This window comes from Danio rerio, chromosome 23 (genome assembly GCF_052040795.2).
Source record: "Danio rerio strain M-AB ecotype USA chromosome 23, GRCz13ab, whole genome shotgun sequence".
NCBI classification, from domain to species: Eukaryota; Metazoa; Chordata; class Actinopteri; order Cypriniformes; family Danionidae; genus Danio; species Danio rerio.
The window spans coordinates 48,557,745-48,578,922 of record NC_141043.1 but is presented as its reverse complement, the minus strand read 5'-3'; the positions used below and the strand labels follow the sequence as shown (position 1 = coordinate 48,578,922).

The window sequence follows — 21,178 nt, the reverse complement described above, 5'->3', positions numbered from 1 at the left end:
GCATTTGTTTTAGGCTTGGTTTTAATTACATGTTGTTGTGAAACATCTTGTCGGACAATCAACAGCTGAATAGTTATGTCATCGTTACAAGGACCGGTGTTTCTAAATCGACTAAATACACTGATATCACATTTATTCACACTTTAATGTGGACTTATAATAAGTTTAATTACTACTGGAATGTGAAGACATCATCTACTGCACCTGAGTGTATCTGCAGATCTGGTATTATGAGTATTTGAGCATCATATATATATATTGCTGGATAAGTTGGCGGTTCATTCCGCCGTGGCGACCCTGGATTAATAAAGGGACTAAGCCGACAAGTATATATATATATATATATATATATATATATATATTCATTCATTTTCTTGTCGGCTTAGTCCCTTTATTAATCCGGGGTCGCCACAGCGGAATGAACCGCCAACTTATCCAGCAAGTTTTTTATGCAGCGGATGCCCTTCCAGCCACAACCCATCTCTGGGAAACATCCACACAAACATTCATACACTATGGACAATTTAGCCTACCCAATTCACCTGTACCGCATGTCTTTAGACTGTGGGGGAAACCGGAGCACCCGGAGGAAACCCACGCGAAGGCAGGGAGAACATGCAAACTCCACACAGAAACACCAACTGAGCCGAGGTTCGAACCAGCGACCTTGCTGTGAGGCGACAGCACTACCTACTGCGCACTGCCTCGCCCATATATATATATATATATACATATAAATGACTGTACATATATAACTGTAAATATAAATAACGCTACATATAAATGACTGTACATATATAACTGTAAATATAAATAACGCTACATATAAATGACTGTACATATATATAACTGTAAATATAAATAGCGGTACATATAAATGACTGTACATATATATAACTGTAAATATAAATAACGCTACATATAAATGACTGTACATATATATAACTGTAAATATAAATAGCGGTACATATAAATGACTGTACATATATAACTGTAAATATAAATAACGCTACATATAAATGACTGTACATATATAACTGTAAATATAAATAACGCTACATATAAATGACTGTACATATATAACTGTAAATATAAATAACGCTACATATAAATGACTGTACATATATATAACTGTAAATATAAATAGCGGTACATATAAATGAATGTGTATATATATATATATATATATATATATGTAGTCATATGTACAGTCATATATATATATATATATATATATATATATATATATATATATATATATATATATATATATATATATATATATATATATATGTATGTGTGTGTGTGTGTGTGTGTGTGTGTGTGTATGGTAATTTTTCCAACTACAGCTTTAAAAATAACATAAAATATACTCAGTGATATTCATATTATTTATTAAAGTACCCATTAAATTGTATTTTATTACCGCCTACCCCAACCCCTCAACAGTAATGTAAAAATATTGATTATTGTTGTAGATCGTTACAAAAATCATGCTATGCGAGTATCTGCAGCTGTATCCCTTTTAGACTTTACCTTCCTCAAAGCTTCTAGCCTTGAGCCTTCTCTCTACGCGCATCAGAGGGCATGCGCATCAACGTCACGTTTACCCGGAAGTGCGACTGCGCGGCAGCGGTGGAGGGAGTTTAAAAAGAGTATTATTATTTTCTCAAATTAGACATTTGCTGAATAAATCCTCGCATATTTCATCACAGAAGAGTGTTCACGGAACACAGCAGGCATATATTAAAATTACAGGTAAGTTAAGAGCGTCATAATCTGTTTATTTAGATTGAAATAGTCATCGTAATGATTTATTGTCCGTTTTATACTCAGTTCTTGTCACTAACGATCCTGAATCAAGTGCAGACTAAGTTAACAATATTTCTTTATATTTTATAAAAGCACTCATCAGTTCTGTGTAAAACTAAAGTGAATCAAGCGTTAACATTGTGTGTTTGTATACAGAGATGTATTTAAGGTTTGTTTAACTACATTTCTGAATATAGATGTAAGCGGTGCTTCCCAAACCAGGATGATGCGTACTGGCGTCATTTGCGTCTATGACGTTTCCAGGAGATGAACAGCTGAGTTCAATTTGTAATGAGTCCAAGCCTTTAAAAGCGATTGCAGTTTCTGGGTCAGGAGGGGTTTTTCTTGGTTTTTGATTGCAGGTGCTGCTGAGCCGCTGGCCAAGGCTATCGTGCCGGGACGTGGGCATGATGTTGTGCGCGAGCGAATAACTGGGAGGGATAGTTGGTAGTGCTGGGGTTTCCCCGGACTAAAGTTTCGGCGGCCGCTGTTGAATTTCCAATCGCTGTTTCCCACGTCCGGTAGCGGGTAAGCGGGCCAGCAGCACAGTTATACTGTTGCGGGGTCATTGTGTGTGCATTGCATTTTGTTCGCCGGGAGTTTGAGTGAGTTTGATTGCTCCCGGCGCTTGTACTCTGTCTGTCTGTGTGTGTGTGTGCGTGCGTGCGTGCGTGCGTGCGTGCGTGTGACGGGGGATGAGCGCAGGCTAGCATCACGCTCCGTAAAGGAAATGTTAAATGACGACGGCTTGATATTTAGCTGGAGTGGTATTGATGGTAGCTTATGATTTGATTGCTGTGTGGAGTCTATTTATGGGTGTTATTTATACCTTTATATTTATGAGATTTACGGTGTGGTGTATTACAACTCTGGGTTGATGTGAAATGATGATGTGTTGCACAATTACGGTTGATACCCCTTGTTAAATGCCTTGTGGTGGTCATTTTAATTGCCTTACCTAATAATTTTTATGCCGTCCGCTAACAATCTTTACATCATGAACTTTATGTCCTTTCGATTCCCTACCTGCTGCTCCCCTTGTGTGGAATTTTAATCTTTAAGATTATTGTATAAAATAAAAGTTAAATTAGTATTTAAATGAATTGAGTGTTTGACGTTTACTTGATTATTGTGGCCCAAAATAAATACTGTATTTTGTCCAGCAAAGAACTTGTGTTGTGTGTGAATACTTTATGCCCTTTTTGGGAGGGTTACAACTTGGCGTAGTTTTGGCAGTCTGGACTTTGGGCAATAATCAGGAAAATGTCAACCACACAACAGTTAGACCAGTCACCTTCTACATCTGGTGAGCAGCAGCAGGGGGCTGATAGCTCACCTAATATAGCCCAGAATCAAGCCATGCTTATGTTTCCTTTGATGATGGGGACACCATGGTGTCAAAAATTTAGTGGGGAGAAAACGGCACAGGAGAATAATTTTCAGGATTGGCATAATATGCAAAAATCAATGTTTGATATGTACCCTTTTTCAGAGGCTCAAAAAGTTTCAGCTTTAATAAGTAATTTAGATGGGGAAGCGAAGAGGGAAGTGTTAGCTTTGCCGATAGCAGAGCGTGTAACATCAGGACAGATATTGACATTTTTGAAAAATAATTATGGGGATACAGTCCCTCTTGCAACCCTTCGTTCCCAATTTTTTACTCGTAAACAAAGGACCGATGAGAGTGTGAGACAGTTTGCATTAGTACTTCAGGAATTAAGTAATAGGTTGGAGAGTAGGGGAGATCACACTACTGGAGGCTATGTGTTACGGGATCAGTTTATTTTGGGACTTTTTGATGCCGGACTGCGGAGGGAACTTCAGGGTATGGTAAGAGCATCGTCAGATATTGCTTTTGTTGATATTAAACGAGAAGCCATCCTACAAGCAGATGCGTTTGGAGAGGTAAGGCAAGCAGTAGCTGCAACCGTACAAATGAAACCAACTCTAGATACAACCAAATTGGTAGAGGAAATTAAACAGGAGGTATTTTTGCAGCTGAAAGGAGAAATAAAAGAAATGGTAGCTGGAATGATGAGTGAAGTCCGTGAAGGAGTACAGAATATGTGGCCTAAGAGTGAGGGTGTTAGACCTAGGTATGAGTTGATGGGGGGTCGAAGAAGTTCTGATCAATTCGACCATCAGGGAAGACCTATTTGTCGGCGTTGTAAACAAGTGGGTCATATTGAAAGACGTTGTAGGACTGTAGAAGGACCACAAGGGCCTTTAAACTTATAGAGCCCACTGTACAGGCCCAAACGGTGGGTACATCAAGTAGTGGCCAATTAGAAAAGAAAGATCACCTAATAGGACAATGTCCAGTCGTGCAGGTAGAAATACAAGGAGTTAAAACATCTTGCTTAATTGATACTGGCTCGCAGGTAACCACATTGACTGAAAGTTATTTTAAGAAACATTTCGAGACCGAAGGGCCAATGGTGTATCCACCCATTCAAAAATTTAACCTAGTGGCTGCTAATGGGTTAGTCATCCCGTATATTGGCTACATTGAGGTGGATTTAAATATTTGTGGCAAAGTCATACCAAAAAGGGGCGTGCTTATTGTCAAAGATTCAAACGGATCATCATATCCAGGGTTGATTGGCATGAATGTAATTAAGGAATGTAGAGAATTTTTAATGACAAAAACTGGAGATGATTACCTAGGCTCAGAAAGTGAAGTACAAGTTAAAGTATGGCGCCAGATGTTTTCTGTGTGTGAAGATTTATTACATTTTGCTGACGAGTCGGGGCAGATAAGTTCAATTTACTGGCCCCAGGGAAGGAAAAAAATAATACCACCACAGTCAGAGATGGTGATCGAGGCATGTGCACGGGTTCGGCCTGATAAGAGGGATTATGTGGGTTTGGTAGAACCATGTCCAGATGTATTGCCAGGGCAGTTATTGGTAGCCCGATCGTTGAGTACAGTTTCAAAGGGAAGGGTTATGGTTAGAATTCTTAATCTGTCCCCAGTGGCTGTGATCCTCTCCCAACGCTGCCGGATTGGACGGCTTTCAGATGTGGAGTTGTGTTCTTCTGGCCTGCAAGGAAATGTGGAATTAAGATCATTAGATGATGACACTGTGGAGGTAAGCGTGAGACAAAATAGAGTGCAGGATGACGAACAAGTGCAGATGCCATGGCCTGTTGCTGTACCGTTAGATCCACAGCAGTTTAGTCTAAAACAACAAGAGATGATTTCTGGTTTGCTGGCTAAACATCAGAAGGTTTTCTCAGAGCATGAGGAAGATTATGGATTTACAGATAGAGTCTTGCATGTTATACCAACAGGTGATGCAGCCCCAATTAGAGAACGTTACAATAGGATTCCACCAAAATTGTATCAGGAAGTTAGGGGACTTTTAAATAACATGCTTGAGAATGGTATTATTAGGGAGAGCTATAGCCCCTGGGCAGCACCTGTAGTGCTTGTCAGAAAGAAGGACGGCACCCTTCGTTTCTGCGTAGACTACAGGTGTCTGAATGGTGTTACACATAAAGATTCATATCCTTTGCCTAGAATTGAGGAATCACTAGCCTCATTGAAAAAATCTACAGTGTTTTCAACTTTAGATTTAGCACATGGGTATTGGCAAGTGGGGGTGCACCCAGCTGACAAAGAGAAGACCGCTTTTGTTACCCCAATGGGGCTATATGAATTTAATCGGATGCCAATGGGGTTATGCAATGCTCCAGGAACGTTTCAAAGGCTGGTTGAAAGCTGTCTTGGGGATCAAAATTTTGAAACTGTGTTGCTTTATCTGGATGATATAATTATTTTCTCCTCCTCTTTTGAGGCTCACATTGACCATCTGGACTTGGTTTTTAGTCGTCTTGGGGATTTTAACCTGAAAGTAAAACCAACTAAGTGTTCTCTGTTTCAGAGCAAAGTGCATTATTTGGGCCATGTGATTTCAGAAGGAGGGGTGTCACCAGACCCAGGGAAGTTGCAAGCTGTGGAGACATGGGCGGCTCCTCAGAACATTACCCAGCTTCGGGCCTTTTTGGGCCTAGTGGGTTATTATAGACGTTTTATAAAAGACTTTGCAAAGATTGCAGCACCACTGAATTCAATGTTATGGGGGACATCGAAACGACGAACTCAACCAGCTGCAGGTAAAGCAGAGCGTTGGGCATGGGGGGAGATGCAAGAAAGCGCCTTCAAGAAATTAAAGGAGAGCCTCCTGCAAGCACCCCTATTAGCATATGCTGATTTCCAGCTGCCATTTGTGCTGTATACGGATGCCTGTCAGACGGGGTTGGGAGCAGTACTTGCTCAGGTTCAAGAAGGGAAGGAGAGAGTAATTGCCTATGCAAGCAGAAGCCTACGCCCTACGGAGAAGAACGATAAAAACTATAGCTCATTTAAATTAGAACTGCTGGCTTTAAAATGGGCTATAGCGGAAAAGTTCAGGGACTATCTTGCTGTGTCTCCCTTTACTGTGTTCACAGATAATAATCCGCTGGCTCACCTGAATACGGCTACGCTGGGGGCAGTGGAGCAACGATGGATGGCCCAATTGGCTGGATTTCAGTTTGATGTGCGCTATAGACCAGGACGGACAAATGGAAACGCTGATGCCCTCTCGAGATGGCCTGGGAAAGAGACAGATGGCCAGTCTATAGAGGATGAAGCAGTGCCATGTGGTGAGCCGGGATATGTACCATCTGAAGTGGTTCATGCTTGTGTCCATGCCTTTGTTCCAGTAGTTAAGGACCAGGAGAAGGAGCCAAGCAAAGAACGAGAGCCACAGTTGACCCAGGAGGAGTGTGTCGGACCTAGTTTGTTGGATGACTGGGTGAGGGCACAGCGGGCGGATCCAGTGCTGTCACGATTGTGGATGTATATGGACAGAGGAAGAGGCCCTGGACCAAGAGAACGAGCAGCAGAGGATCGACCTACTCAAGTGGTGCTGCGACAGTGGGGTCGTCTGGGCACCGATAGAGGATTGTTGTGCCGTGAGGTATGTGATCCAAAGACATTTGACAAACTGAAACAAGTTTTGGTGCCTCAGAGTTTGCAGAACCAAGTCCTAGAATGGGTGCACGATCGTGCCGGACACCTTGGAGTGGAAAAAACTCTCGGCTTGGCCCGTCGCCGTTTCTTTTGGCCGGGGATGACACAAGGAGTGGAGAAGTGGTGTCTTAAATGTGTTCGATGTAATCTGCATAAGACCCCAGCTAATAAAGTGAGTGCCCCGCTGGTATCCATAGATTCAGATTATCCATTACAGATTGTGTCTGTGGACTTCCTGTCACTGGAGCCTGCGCGTAGTGGGAGGTGTAACATTTTAGTTATGATGGACCATTTTACCCGTTATGCTGTGGCAGTGCCAACCATGGATCAAACAGCGGTGACAACTGCAAGGGCGTTATGGGAACATTTCATTCAGCAGTTTGGGGGATTTGATCAGTTGCACTCTGATCAGGGTCCCAATTTTGAGTCTAGAGTCATAAAGGAACTGTGTGGATTATATGACATCAGAAAGTCCCATACAACACCCTATCACCCTGCAGGGAATGGACAATGTGAGCGCTTTAATCGGACATTGTTGAGCATGCTGGGTACATTAAGGGATGACCAGAAGGAAAATTGGGACCAGCATGTAGCAGAGATGGTACAAGCCTACAATAATACCCCCCATCCATCTACAGGGTATGCCCCTTACTTTTTGATGTTTGGACGATATGCTAAGTTGCCCATGGACATTATGTTGGGTCGGGGAGATGGGTTTTCAGGAACAGTTGGCAGCTGGGTGCATCATCACCATAAAAGACTGGTAACTGCCTATAGTCAAGCGAGAAAACAGGTCCAGAAGGCTCAACTTCATCAAAAGAAGGGGTTTGATCGTAGGGTAAGAGGGGAACCTTTGCTAATAGGACAGAGGGTAATGGTTCTTAATAAGAGGGCCAGAGGAAAAGGTAAATTGGAGGATAGGTGGGAGAGGAATACATATGTGGTTATTTCTCAACCTAATCTTGACATACCAGTTTATGTTGTAAAGAAGGAAGGGGGTAATTGTGTTGAGAGGGTGTTGCACCGCAATATGTTAAGTCCCTGCAAATTTGAGGTAACCTCACATTCAGAGAATGAAGTAGGGGAGCAAGCTCCTGCTCTTCAGGTTGATCCACTGAACAGTAATTGGTGTATGTATCCTTGGGTCGGGGGCTGTCTAACAGATTTGCCTGCACCTGTAAGGGAAAATGAAAGGACTGTTATGGACAATGCTGAAACAACTGCTCCGACTATACAGAGAGAAGGACTCTCTAGCCCACCTGATGTATCAGTGGAGGGTTTGAGGCGATCTGCACGGGCCACCAAGGGCCTGTTGCCTCAGCGTTACAGAATTTAAGTGGAAATGTGTGGACACATTTTGAGTAGGGGGGGTGGATGTAAGCGGTGCTTCCCAAACCAGGATGATGCGTACTGGCGTCATTTGCGTCTATGACGTTTCCAGGAGATGAACAGCTGAGTTCAATTTGTAATGAGTCCAAGCCTTTAAAAGCGATTGCAGTTTCTGGGTCAGGAGGGGTTTTTCTTGGTTTTTGATTGCAGGTGCTGCTGAGCCGCTGGCCAAGGCTATCGTGCCGGGACGTGGGCATGATGTTGTGCGCGAGCGAATAACTGGGAGGGATAGTTGGTAGTGCTGGGGTTTCCCCGGACTAAAGTTTCGGCGGCCGCTGTTGAATTTCCAATCGCTGTTTCCCACGTCCGGTAGCGGGTAAGCGGGCCAGCAGCACAGTTATACTGTTGCGGGGTCATTGTGTGTGCATTGCATTTTGTTCGCCGGGAGTTTGAGTGAGTTTGATTGCTCCCGGCGCTTGTACTCTGTCTGTCTGTGTGTGTGTGTGCGTGCGTGCGTGCGTGCGTGCGTGCGTGTGACGGGGGATGAGCGCAGGCTAGCATCACGCTCCGTAAAGGAAATGTTAAATGACGACGGCTTGATATTTAGCTGGAGTGGTATTGATGGTAGCTTATGATTTGATTGCTGTGTGGAGTCTATTTATGGGTGTTATTTATACCTTTATATTTATGAGATTTACGGTGTGGTGTATTACAACTCTGGGTTGATGTGAAATGATGATGTGTTGCACAATTACGGTTGATACCCCTTGTTAAATGCCTTGTGGTGGTCATTTTAATTGCCTTACCTAATAATTTTTATGCCGTCCGCTAACAATCTTTACATCATGAACTTTATGTCCTTTCGATTCCCTACCTGCTGCTCCCCTTGTGTGGAATTTTAATCTTTAAGATTATTGTATAAAATAAAAGTTAAATTAGTATTTAAATGAATTGAGTGTTTGACGTTTACTTGATTATTGTGGCCCAAAATAAATACTGTATTTTGTCCAGCAAAGAACTTGTGTTGTGTGTGAATACTTTATGCCCTTTTTGGGAGGGTTACATAAAGTAAAAATGCTGCATTTTAGAGCGTTTTTCTCAACTCTTATGAGGTTAAAGCATTAATATTGTGTTGTTTAAATAAGTATAAGTAAATCTGTTAATTAAGAATTGGGTAAGCTAAATCATCATGTATGTATATGTGTGAATGGAAGTGTATGGGTGTTTCCCAGTGATGGGTTGCAGTTGGAAGGGCATCCGCTGTGTAAAACTTATGCTGGATTAGTTGGTGGTTCATTCCACTGTGGCGATCCTAGATTAATAAAGGCACTAATCTAAAAATAAAATGATTGAATGAATGGAATCTGTAAATAAATGTTTTGTAAGAAAATTAAATTAGATATAATGACATCAGTAGTTCGCAGAACAAAGGAAAAATTATATATATATATATATATATATATATATATATATATATATATATATATATATACATATACATATATATATATATATATATATATATATATATATATATATATATATATATACATATATACATATATATACACATATATATATATACACACACATATATATATACACACACACACATACATACATATATATATATATACATACATACATACATACATACATACATACATACATATATATATATATATATATATATATATATATATATATATATATATATATATATATATATATATATATATATATATGTATATTTGCTCAAAAATACAAACTAAATATTAATCTAAATATAAATCTCTTGTTACTGAGAGTTTTGATTTAGTACTTTTAGTTTCAATTTAATTTAGTAATTTATGAGAAATTTATCGTATATTTTTTATTTCACATATTGTATTATCTAAAAATGTCATAAAAATGTCTGTCTTTATCAACACATATCAAAAGTTTAAATAATAAACAATTATTTACTGTATTTATAAGTGCTCATGAATACAATGTCGTACATGTTCACTATGATAATGTGCTGTCATCATGGCAAAGATAAAAGAAATCTTAAATAAGACACTGTTATGATTAGAAGTTGAAAAAAAATCTCTCCGCTAAACAGAACTTGTGTAAATCAAATTGAACACGAGGGCTAATTCAGTGTCTGTGTGCAGGACTGATGGAGGTGTGTGGCGAGCCTCTGATCCGGGCGGCTCCTGAACCCTTGCGGGACGAGCGCATCCAGACCGCAGAACTGCTCTGTGCTGATCTGGACCTGTCTGTCTCTCTCACCCCCGAGCGGCCAGCAGACAGACGCCGGCGACAGGTTCGGTCCTGTGAAATATTTAAACTCACCGCAGTCAAGTTCAAACAGATCCAAAGTTAAACCCGTTTTACAGGCTGACAAATTCTGTGTGTCCACTAGATGGTGCTATCATGCACTTCTATGAGAGGTTTAATAAACACAGTTGTGTGTCAGCAGTGTGTGAATATAACTATATTATAATGATAAACAGGAATGAATTGTATTTGTTCTAACCAGACTTGATAAAGGCAGTCTGCAGAAACACTGTGATTGACATTCTCCCTTTGTACGTGTCATCAGAGGGGGAAAGCCCCGCCCACTAGTGCCCATCTCTCCATCTCATTAGCATAAACAGCAGGCCTGAGTGAGAAGCAGCCGTCTGTCAATATGCCATCAGAGCTGCTGAAGATAATGTCAGCGTAGACTAAGAGGATTATAGATGTGGAGTTTTAGATGAAGCACAAATGAACAGACCATAGACTGACATGAAGCCCACAATTACACTGAAGCACGCATGCACACCTGAAAAGCACTTTTCAATCTGTCGCTATGCTGACACACAGGCATATGTAGCTCCGCCCTTATCTGAAAAGAGCTCAATCTCGTTTGAATTTAAAGTGACAGTCACCAAAACGCCATAATTAGGTTCAAAGCCTGAAAGTGTCAGATTCAGAGAGGTAGAAAGCGTTATCTGTGTGCTATTTTCAGCTCAGACTTCACACACACACTCTAGAGACAGCAGAGATGCATTTTACAGCTTGTAAAAAGAGCTATGATAGGTCACCTTTAATTAATATGACATACACATCACAATTACTCTGGATAAGCCATATGCATTTGTTTTAATGTTATAGCAGACTTGCTAGCTTTTAACCCCTGTCCAAGGGGAGACATAAAAAACACAACAATTAAAATTACAGTACATAAAAAATTAAAATATGATTCGGCGCCTATAGCCTATTGGTTAGTGCGTCAACACATAGCACCGAGGTGCTTGCAGCGACCCGAGTTCGATTCCCGTCTCAAGGCCCTTTGCTGATCCTTCCCATCTCTGCTCCTCACACTTTCCTGTCTCTTTATCTCCAATGTCCGATCAATAAATGTGAAAACCCCTAAAAAATAAATAAATAAAAATACGTTTGACTGAATTTACATTTTTGGGTGAACTAGCCCTTTAAGAGATTCTTGACGATGTTATTTTGTTCCATTGAGGAAAACAGTACTGATCAGTTATGAGGTTTTGGCCTTTCATAACATCCAAAATAGGGTAGAAGAGTAGCTCAGTGGTTAGCACTGTGGCCTCACAGCAAGAACGTCGCTGATTCGAGTCCCAGCTAGGGTGGAGTTTGCATCTTCTCCTCGTGTTGGCGTGGGTTTCCTCCGGTTTCTCCCACAGTCCAAACACATGCGCTATAGGGGAATTGATTAACTAAATTGTCTGTAGTGTGTGTATGAGTGTGTATGGATGTTTCCCAGTACTGGGTTGTGACTGGAAGGGCATCCACTATAGCCGCTTTTCCACTATCGTGCTGAATCGTTCTTTAAACAGAACTGTTCCATTCCGTGCCAAACCGGGCCAGACAGCACGGATGCGGTTTCATTTTCCACTGTCGTGCTGCGACAAAGCTCTTTAAAACATTACACAAAACGCATCAGTAGTTGCCTTGGTAACGCATGTAAACGGCTCCCTATTATATTATATAAGCACTATTATATTTAGCAAAATGCTGCTCTATTATCTTTTTATTTTGATCATTTTATTTTTATTATTATTATTATTTTTTGTTCATAATTAACTAACAAGCTGTAGGCGAATTATTGCTAGACGTTTTAGAAAATATTTGCGTAGCTATATTAAAGATCACTAAGAACAAAAAAAAACAAAAACACAGAAACATGTTACATGCCTCATAAATGTCAAATAACTTATGTATAACTGAATCATATAATTGCCTTTAGCTGAAATGATGAAAATTGCTCTTTTTTTTAATAAAACATTTGTAAAAACTTATTGATATTTTTTGAGTAAAAGCAATACTGACATTTAAGAATCCATATTTATTTAATTCATTCATTCTTTTTACTTGTTTATTAGTGCATATGCTATAATATAAATCATACAACAGTACCTTGGACAGTTACAGTGCCGCTCCGTAAAGCTGTCAAGCAAAGTCATTTGGACGGCCGACATTACAACACGAAGTCCTTCAGGTGGTCTCGCCGGTATTAACAAGCTGTCCTGGCTTTGAATTAAAAAGTGCAATTATTTCCTCGTTGTTAAAAGAGTCTGCAAGTTCGTGTCCCATGGATATAGTGATGTTGTTGTGGAATTTGGACATCTACTAAGCGTGACTTTATTCGATGCGCAGCTGGAAAAGAAAGTCAGCAGCGCAAGTCGCTGGCATGTCTCTCCCGGATCAGAGCGAGTTTTGTGCTGTGAAATACAGCGCTGCGTGCAATAAACTCACATTCAGGCAGGCGAAGTAGGTCTGTATTCAAGACAATAAAATAATAAATTTAATGAATAAAATAATGTGATGAGTTATTCACTTCTCTGCCAGAGACTGCTCCATGGTTTTAAAACCCTTTTCAAACTGTATCGTTTAGACCTGGATCATTATTTTATATTAAATGTACTGTAGTTTATTGAGGATGTCTGATGACTAGCGCGCTTCTGCTGAGCCAGCTGTGGTAGCTTAGCAACCGAGTCGCGACGTCAACACACAGAATCTGTCAGCACAGTTCAGCATGGTTGTCTAACCGTGCCGAGAATTCCGGGCCGAGAACGGTTTGTGATCGTGCCGCGCCGTTCCAGGCTCAGTGGAGAAACAACCGTAACCGTACCGAAGTGTTCTTAGAACGGTTTGGCACGATAGTGGAAAAGCAGCTTATGTAAAACATATGCTGGAATAGTTGGTGGTTCATTCCACTGTGGTGACCACTGATTATTAAAGGGATTAAGCTGAAGGAACATGAATGAATGAACTATCGTACACTGAAAAAAATATTCATAGATGAGTAAATAAAGATAAATTAAAGATTAGGATAAATAAATTCTGTGTTATTTACTTAATATTTTACACTAAGTGGTTGTAAACAATTTATTTGGGCTTAATTTAAACAAACAAATTAAGTTGAACAGCATTAAATGTAATTTGTTTGTTTAAATTCAACACAAATAAATAGTTTGCAACAGTTCTGCATGCAACTTTTTTCAATGTATATTTAGTACCTGGATCTGCTCTGAATTAATCAGTTTTACTCCTTAAATGAAGTTTAAGTTGCTTTGTCTGTCAGATGCATTAATGTGAACATATTTGTACCATTGCGTGTGTTTCAGGTGCGTTTTAATGTGGATCCGGTGCTCATCACAGTGAACCCAGAACCCAGAAATAATCAACCCACAGCCCGGAAACCTCCGAACAAAGACGAGCATGGTTTGTGGGATATTACGATCACGACTGCTGCGTGATACTGGGAAAATATGCAATAGTCATTCTTGCAATAAAACATTTTCCTAAAAAAGAAGTATTTATTTATGTAATGATCCTACTCAAATAAACAGGTATCAGATGTTTTCCTGATCTATTTAAATTTAGTTCAGGCTAAAAATGCATTATTGTTCTCATTAGGAATAAATAACTAAGAAATGAACATCAGCTGAGATTAAGTAGTTTTCATGGTGAGTTTAGTTCAGGGGTTCCCAAACTTTTCAGCCCGCGACCCCCAAAATAACAATGCCAGTGACTCGCGACCCCCAATAACCTCTGAGGTGATTAAAAATACAGAAACCTTGCATGCAATGACGCAGACACACCAACTAAATTTGTGTCAGTGCTTTAAATGTGCCAGACAGTATAACCTAATGTTATAAAATCAAAATGCATCTGACGCTATTGCTGCCTTTAATATAATGTAATTACCCAAGGGGCGCAATCCAATAGAACTAGTAACTATAAGCTACTATAGTAACTATATAGTATATAGAAACTGTAAACGACTATTTTTATTTTCAGTATAGTTATGGATAAAATATGTTAATTCTTATGGTTTAATAAAAATAAATAGATTTTTGGAAATCACCAGGCGACCCCCCTTCATTGCCCCGCGACCCCTCGGGGGGTCCCGCCCCCTACTTTGAGAACCACTGGTTTAGTTCACCTAACTAATGTTTACTATTAAAGCATTGTTTACCACAGCCTTATAAATAGTCACAGAGTTGACAATTGATAACTATTAAGATAACCAATTAAGCCATGCTTGTTTCGCTATTTTGAACACTACTGCAAATATGTTGTGAATTTTCTTAAGAAGCACTCTAAATGTTTAAATAATGAATAGTTATTGATGGTATTTTTTAGTGCCTACAATATTAATATTGCACGTTCATTAATGTGATATTGAATGTGTGCACGTCTACCTGAAACACAAAATACCATTCAGTATATGCAACACACACGACAAAAACACACAGTCTCTCACTATTGCCAATTTGAAAGTGAAAGTAACATGTTTGTTTTATCTTTGTTTTTTAATTGATGTCTTTTGGCGATTTAATGGAATTGTAGCGATCGTGATTGTCTAAAACAATACAAGAATTAAATAAATAGCAACAAGTAGATAGTTATTTAATAATCGTGACAGGTGTAGGTTCACCTTTGAGTCACTCTAGCCAATATCAGAACAGCACCCACTGAGGAGGCGGGGATTAAGATAATAAGGCCCCATCTGATCAAACTACACAGTGTATATAAATATGCAACTCAAAAAACTTGGCATATAAATGTAATATGAATTAAATATTAAATATTTAAAAAATTAAATGTTATTTATGGCAACCCTCTGCAATACAGCTATTGCATTATTTCATAATTAACTTAGTGAAGCCTTTAAATGTCACTAAGCTGTATAGAAGTGTCTTGAAGAATATCTAGTCTAATATTATTTACTTTAAATTATAAATATAAATATAAATTTATATTTACTGTCATCATGACAAAGATGTGTGTGTGTGTGTGTGTGTGTGTGTGTGTGTGTGTGTGTGTGTGTGTGTGTGTGTGTGTGTGTGTGTGTGTGTGTGTGTGTGTGTGTGTGTGTGTGTGTGTGTGTGTGTGTGTGTGTGTGTGTGTGTGTGTGTGTGTGTGTGTGTATATATATATATATATATATATATATATATATATATATATATACACTATTGCTTATGTACTATTATTAGGATGATAATTTCCCAATAAAATTGCACAATATATTTGTTCTATGTGTTTATTTTGAATGAAAATAACATCATGGTGTAAAATTGTCCTAATACTAATAGATTTTATGAGAGTCAGTAGGAGTAAACATGTCATGAATTATCAGCGGGTGTGTCTGAAAACTGACATAATTTTTTGTCACATTGAGTAGATTCAGAAGTATTGACTCTGTGTGATTCACAGTTACATGAATCAGTAATATGAGTTACATGTATTTGACATTAGCACAGCTATTAGATATTTTCCTGATCTATTTAAATTTAATTCAGGCAGAAAAATGTAACTAAGAATAAAGAAAAAAAAAATTAACTAAGAAATAAACATCAGCTGAGATTATTAATAGTTTTTGTAGTTTTAATGATGAGTTTAGTTTATTTAGCTAATGTTAACTATTGGAGCGTTATTACCATAGCCTTATAAATAGTCAAAGAGTTGTGAAATAAGTGATAACTGAAAACTATTAAGATATTAATTTACTACTAACCTATTAAAATTATTCTCCTAATAATAATAGATTTTGTGAAATTCAGTAGGAGTAAACTTATCATGAATTATCAAGAGGTGTGTCTGATTATTTTTAGTCTTCAGAAATATTCAGAAATATATCATCTGTGTGATTCATCTCGGCTTGAATCAGTAATATGAGTCCACATCTGTTCATATTTAGGTGTTGAAACGGATCGGGAGCAGAGCAGAGAGTGTGACGGACAGCAGACACATGAGGCGGAGCTAAACACCACCCTGGCACTGAGGGCGGAGCTTGAGGAGGAGGCGGAGCAAACCTTTGATGCTGAGAAAGCAGTTCGGGAGAAATTACAGAGTTCAACACTCACAAAGAACCACGTCAACAGCAAAGCAGCAGAAGGTGAGGCCGAGGCGAATGACTGTCAGAGGCACTCGTTTAATTAAAGTTAAAAATAATTTATAAATATGAATAATTTAATGAAAATTTAAAGAATAAGGTGACACGGTGGTGCAGTAGGTAGCACAGCAAGAATGTCGCTGGTTTGAGTGTCGCCTGGGTCAATTGGCATTTCTGTGTGGAGTTTGCATGTTCTCCCCATGTTGGCATGGGTTTACTCTGGGTGCTCCGGTTTCCCCTACAGTCCAAACACATGAGCTATAGGGGAATTGAATAAGCTAAATTGGCCATAGTGTATGTGTGTGAATGCAGGGGTGTATGGGTGTTTCCAATGTGTTAATTTGTGGCTGGAAGTGCATCTGCCATTTAAAACATATGCTGGATTAGTTGGTGGTTCATTCCGCTGTGGTGAACCCTGATTAATAAAGGGACTAAGCTAATAATAAAATAAATGAATGTAAAGAATTATTCACTATGTTTTGAAATGCGTATGATCACACCAATCTCTTGCATGTTCATTATTATAATGTTTTGTATTATTGAATATCAGCAGGTGTCTAATGACGCATCACAACACCACGATCTGCAAAACATCTCAACACATGACACCCAGTGGAGCTGAAATGCTTTAGGGTTTTTCTGTTTTGTCGTTTATTTTCCTCCTTGTTTTCTGCAGGTCTGAATTTCCCTCGCTCTCAGCAGCTGTACCGGGCCTTAGTCAGCGTCAGCCTATCACGCGATCAGCTCATCAGCCAAGCACTCCAGGATAGGCCAGCGTTGGCCCCGCCTACCGCCAGCCAGAACAATAAGGTCAGAGTTCAGTCGGTGCCAGTAATGCAGTTTTCAGTTGTTGGAGATGTAAATAAACGGAGCTATTTCACATAACTGTGATCCTGCTTTCAGCGGTCATCACTATCTTAAACTTCTTGAAAGTTTTTAATATCTTGCAGGGCTCAACAATAAGGAATGCCCGCTGGTCCGGGGCCAGTGTGCAAGACGCTCGGGACAGTATACAGAATGGTTACTGGCCCGATAGGGGCCAGTGCTGCTTTGTCACTAAAGTTTAATTTGGCTGCGACTGTTTGTCAATTGCGTGCTTTCATGCCCAAACGTTTGTTTCAGAACTTGTTTGCCCAGTAAGCGCAATTCGTGCGGCTAATATGATTATTATGTTGATGGATCAAGCAAGAACAAGAAGTGAAATGCATTTTAAATTAAGTTTTACAAATAAATGAATAATAAAAAACACTGACAGTATTATAGACTGATGTAATGAGCCGGCTTATAAAACTAGGAATTTTGGTGGATTTTAAACAAACAAAAAACATAAAATTGTCAACTAAATAATTAAACTAAACCACACATTAAACAATTCACTTTAATTAATCTAATCAGTATTGTATTAAAATTAAATCATTTTTAAATTGTCAGTTGTATTTAAAGAAAAGTTATGCTGAATAACTAAATGGCTAACTTCTTTTTTTAGTGGGGCCAGAGAAAATTTTGGCAGGGCAAGTAAAAATCTGAACCACTCGCCCGATCGGGCCAGTAGAAAAAAATCCCTAGCGTTGAACCCTGTTTTGATTATTATAAATTTTTTGCAGCTTTTTATAGTTTACATAAAGATAATTTGTGCTAATTAAAAGGTGTATTTTAAAAATAGTGAAAACACCGGAGTTTTTCCTTGTATTATTTGAGGAAATAAGAATATTATCATAAAAAAGATCACATTAATCTTGTAGAACTGCACTCATCTTTACTCTGAAATATTCAGCTTCATTACTCTCTCTTGATAAAAAATTGGGTGTCTTGAGGTGTGCCATGGGCGGAGCTACTGATTCAACACTGCAAGAACTACATTGTGTCATTAACCATATTAAAGTGATGCATTCTAAGGGGCTGTTCACACAGAATTGTTGTAATTCTAAAACTATGTGCTTTTTATGTGGACAAAAAAACTACATACTTTTGATGTGAGTAACAGAAGAGTGTCAAAGGCTCATTAACGTACCATTCTTTTGCTTAGTTTCAAGACCTGTCAATCATCTTGACACATCATCCTCATTGTTGTCATATTTAATGTCCTACATTATTATAGATGCAGCTGTGTGTTAATCTGCTATTCTCGAATCTTTCATGCAGACTCGCTCTTTTTCAGCATACCACAATTTGGGGACACTAATTATATTTTCCAATATCATTTAGGATGGATAGTATGCAATTTGGGATGCAGCAGGTGTTTTCTACTGCTGGACATTTAAACCAGTGTAAAGTAGAATCTATAGTAGTAAACTAAGTGCATGCTTTACAACACAATAATATTTGCACTGCTCTTTTGTCTTGTTTGTGTAATCCCAGTTTGTTATATTTGACTTCCTGTATGTTTGTTTATCTTTTTGTGGCATTCTTTGTAAATTGTCCTTGAGCTCTGGAACGCTATATAAATAAAAATTCATATTATTATTATTTGTAACATGTAATACAGTAATATTTTAACATGTTAAAGGGGATGTTCATCTTTTATTTTTCCATTATTATTATTATTGTTATTTCATTTCATTTTCTTATCGGCTTAGTCCCTTTATTAATCTGGGGTCGCCACAGCGGAATGAACCGCCAACTTATCCAGCAAGTTTTTACGCAGCGGATGCCCTTCCAGCCGCAACCCATCTCTGGGAAATATTGTTATTAATATTGCTTAAAATGATTTGATTGGCCTTGTTACATAACTAAAAACAGGAGCTGAATTATTATAATTTTTTTGCAGCACTAGTTACTAAAGTTGGGTTAATAGACCATGCCATCATCCATCGCTGATGGCCGCTAGACATCACGATGCTGAGCCGGCATTGCGTTCCCCCTCCCCGCCCCCATCACAGCAGCAACCCGCTCATGAAAAACACTCACTCAGGCCTCGTTTACACTAATATGGCTTGGTTTTAAAATACATTTCAGAATGAAAATGATCCACATCCACACTGGTGTTTCACCTAGCAATTCTGAACAGCCTTCCATCCACACTATATTGCTGAAAACACACATCACGTGACCACACACACACTGTCATGCGCTGCAGCATATGCGTGCATCTGAGCTCCAGCAGTCAGCGGGTGCTTTGAGCACAAAACCCCAGAGAGCAGTGCATATTGGACAGTTTATCTAGAATGTATTGCTGGATGGCGTCTCACTATTATTGTTAAAGGTGATATTTAATTCATCTTGTCTCTATCTAACGACTCTTCAGTCTTTTGAATCTATCAGGTAGCATGTCACACCGTCAGTACACTGCTTCAGTCTTTCGCTTTCACACTTGTACTTAGTAACATTAGTGTAAACCTCAGACGCTGCTGGTTGGTTGCTGTTGTTTTTGCTCCTTTTTACCAACCAAGTTTGTGGACTTCATTATACATGCCAATTGTGTGTACGCCATTTGTGTATCTTTATTTATTTATGATTTGTTTATGAGTAAAACAAAGACCATGCGGATCAGGTAGTTGAAAGAGTAGGCTACAAATAATTATTCTGTTGTGAATTCATTTTCTATTCAGCTTAGTCCCTTCATTAGGGGTCGCCACAGCGGAATGAACCGCCAACTTATCCAGCACATGTTTTACGCAGCAGATGCTCTTCCAGGTGCAACCCATTACTGGGAAACACCCATACACATTAATTCACACACATACACTACGGACAATTTTAGCTTACCCAATTCAACTGTACCACTTGTGGGGGAAATCGGAGCACCCAGAGGAAACCCAGGCCAACATGGGGAGAACATGCATTATCAGTTATTCATGTATAATTAATTTACTGCCACTTAGGACGACGATGCTATCGTCCATCACAATGTTTCACATTAGATATTGTACGATGCCAAATTGGTTGACATCACCTAACCCTACTAGTTACGATACACACATACATCAAATACAATTAATACATGTTTTCCCATAGAAACTGGTCATATTCACACACCGCTGCTACACAACTGTGTTTAAACCTCTTATTAAAGTGATTTTTGCATAATAATTTTATGAAATGCATGTTTTATTTTGCATAATAGTTCCCTTTTAATGCATTTATTGTGTGTGTAGTTCTCGTCTCCACCACCAGAGGGCCCTGATATACTGCAGTTTTACAGTCCTGACAAGATGCTCAGAGAGACTCCACTGTTGCCAGGTGACCACATCCCTTTGCCACGCCCCCGGCCTGTACCTAGACCCGCCCACACAACCTTTCACCTACATCGCCTGCACAAGCTGTGGGAATCATGAACTTGTGAGTGTGTGTGTGTGTGTGTGTGTGGAAAGGACAATGTCTCTTCTGATTGATTGATGTGTGTGTGTGTGTGTGTGTGTGTGTGTGTGTGTGTGTGTGTGTGTGTTATTAAATGTGCATTACTGTATCGTTTTCAATCTAATGTGAATTTAATATAAAAGCAATAAACGTTTTGATTAAGTATTAGTTTGGTATTGAGTGAATGTTCAAACACACACACACACACACACACACACACACACAGACTCTCGGCACATGGCGTTCATCGGGTCTGTCTTAAAAACAATCAATCAAGGAATGGAAGGAAAAACATCTGATTTATTTGCTCTTTAAAT

General features: G+C 39.1%; 2 protein-coding genes across 4 annotated transcripts in view; both read left to right on the top strand.

The window, feature by feature from the left end:
* tfr2 (transferrin receptor 2) overlaps positions 1 to 21,178 on the top strand; it is a 1,009,002-nt gene that overhangs the window by 284,832 nt on the left and 702,992 nt on the right. The window lies entirely within an intron of this gene.
* ppp1r35 (protein phosphatase 1, regulatory subunit 35) lies at positions 1,609 to 21,029 on the top strand. Of its 3 annotated transcripts, none has more exons than XM_087306181.1 (6): positions 1,609 to 6,779; positions 10,318 to 10,469; positions 13,789 to 13,885; positions 16,371 to 16,568; positions 17,242 to 17,375; positions 20,660 to 21,029. In XM_087306181.1, the coding sequence occupies exons 2-6, from the start codon at positions 10,323 to 10,325 to the stop codon at positions 20,837 to 20,839; spliced, it is 756 nt and encodes a 251-aa protein (XP_087162307.1). In that variant the 5' UTR covers positions 1,609 to 6,779; positions 10,318 to 10,322; the 3' UTR covers positions 20,840 to 21,029. The 3 variants fall into 3 exon arrangements, with proteins under 3 accessions (XP_087162307.1, NP_001038856.1, XP_087162309.1); NM_001045391.1 differs by having other exon boundaries at positions 1,640 to 1,758; positions 20,660 to 21,024; XM_087306183.1 differs by having other exon boundaries at positions 6,194 to 8,537.

Bases quoted from the DNA above. Each gene is read 5' to 3' on its own strand.
- ppp1r35 (XM_087306181.1), top strand. From the start codon at position 10,323: ATGGAGGTGTGTGGCGAGCCTCTGATCCGGGCGGCTCCTGAACCCTTG. The intron at 10,470-13,788 runs GTTCGGTCCTGT...CGTGTGTTTCAG, and splicing joins CAGACAGACGCCGGCGACAG to GTGCGTTTTAATGTGGATCC. The intron at 17,376-20,659 runs GTCAGAGTTCAG...TTGTGTGTGTAG, and splicing joins CCGCCAGCCAGAACAATAAG to TTCTCGTCTCCACCACCAGA.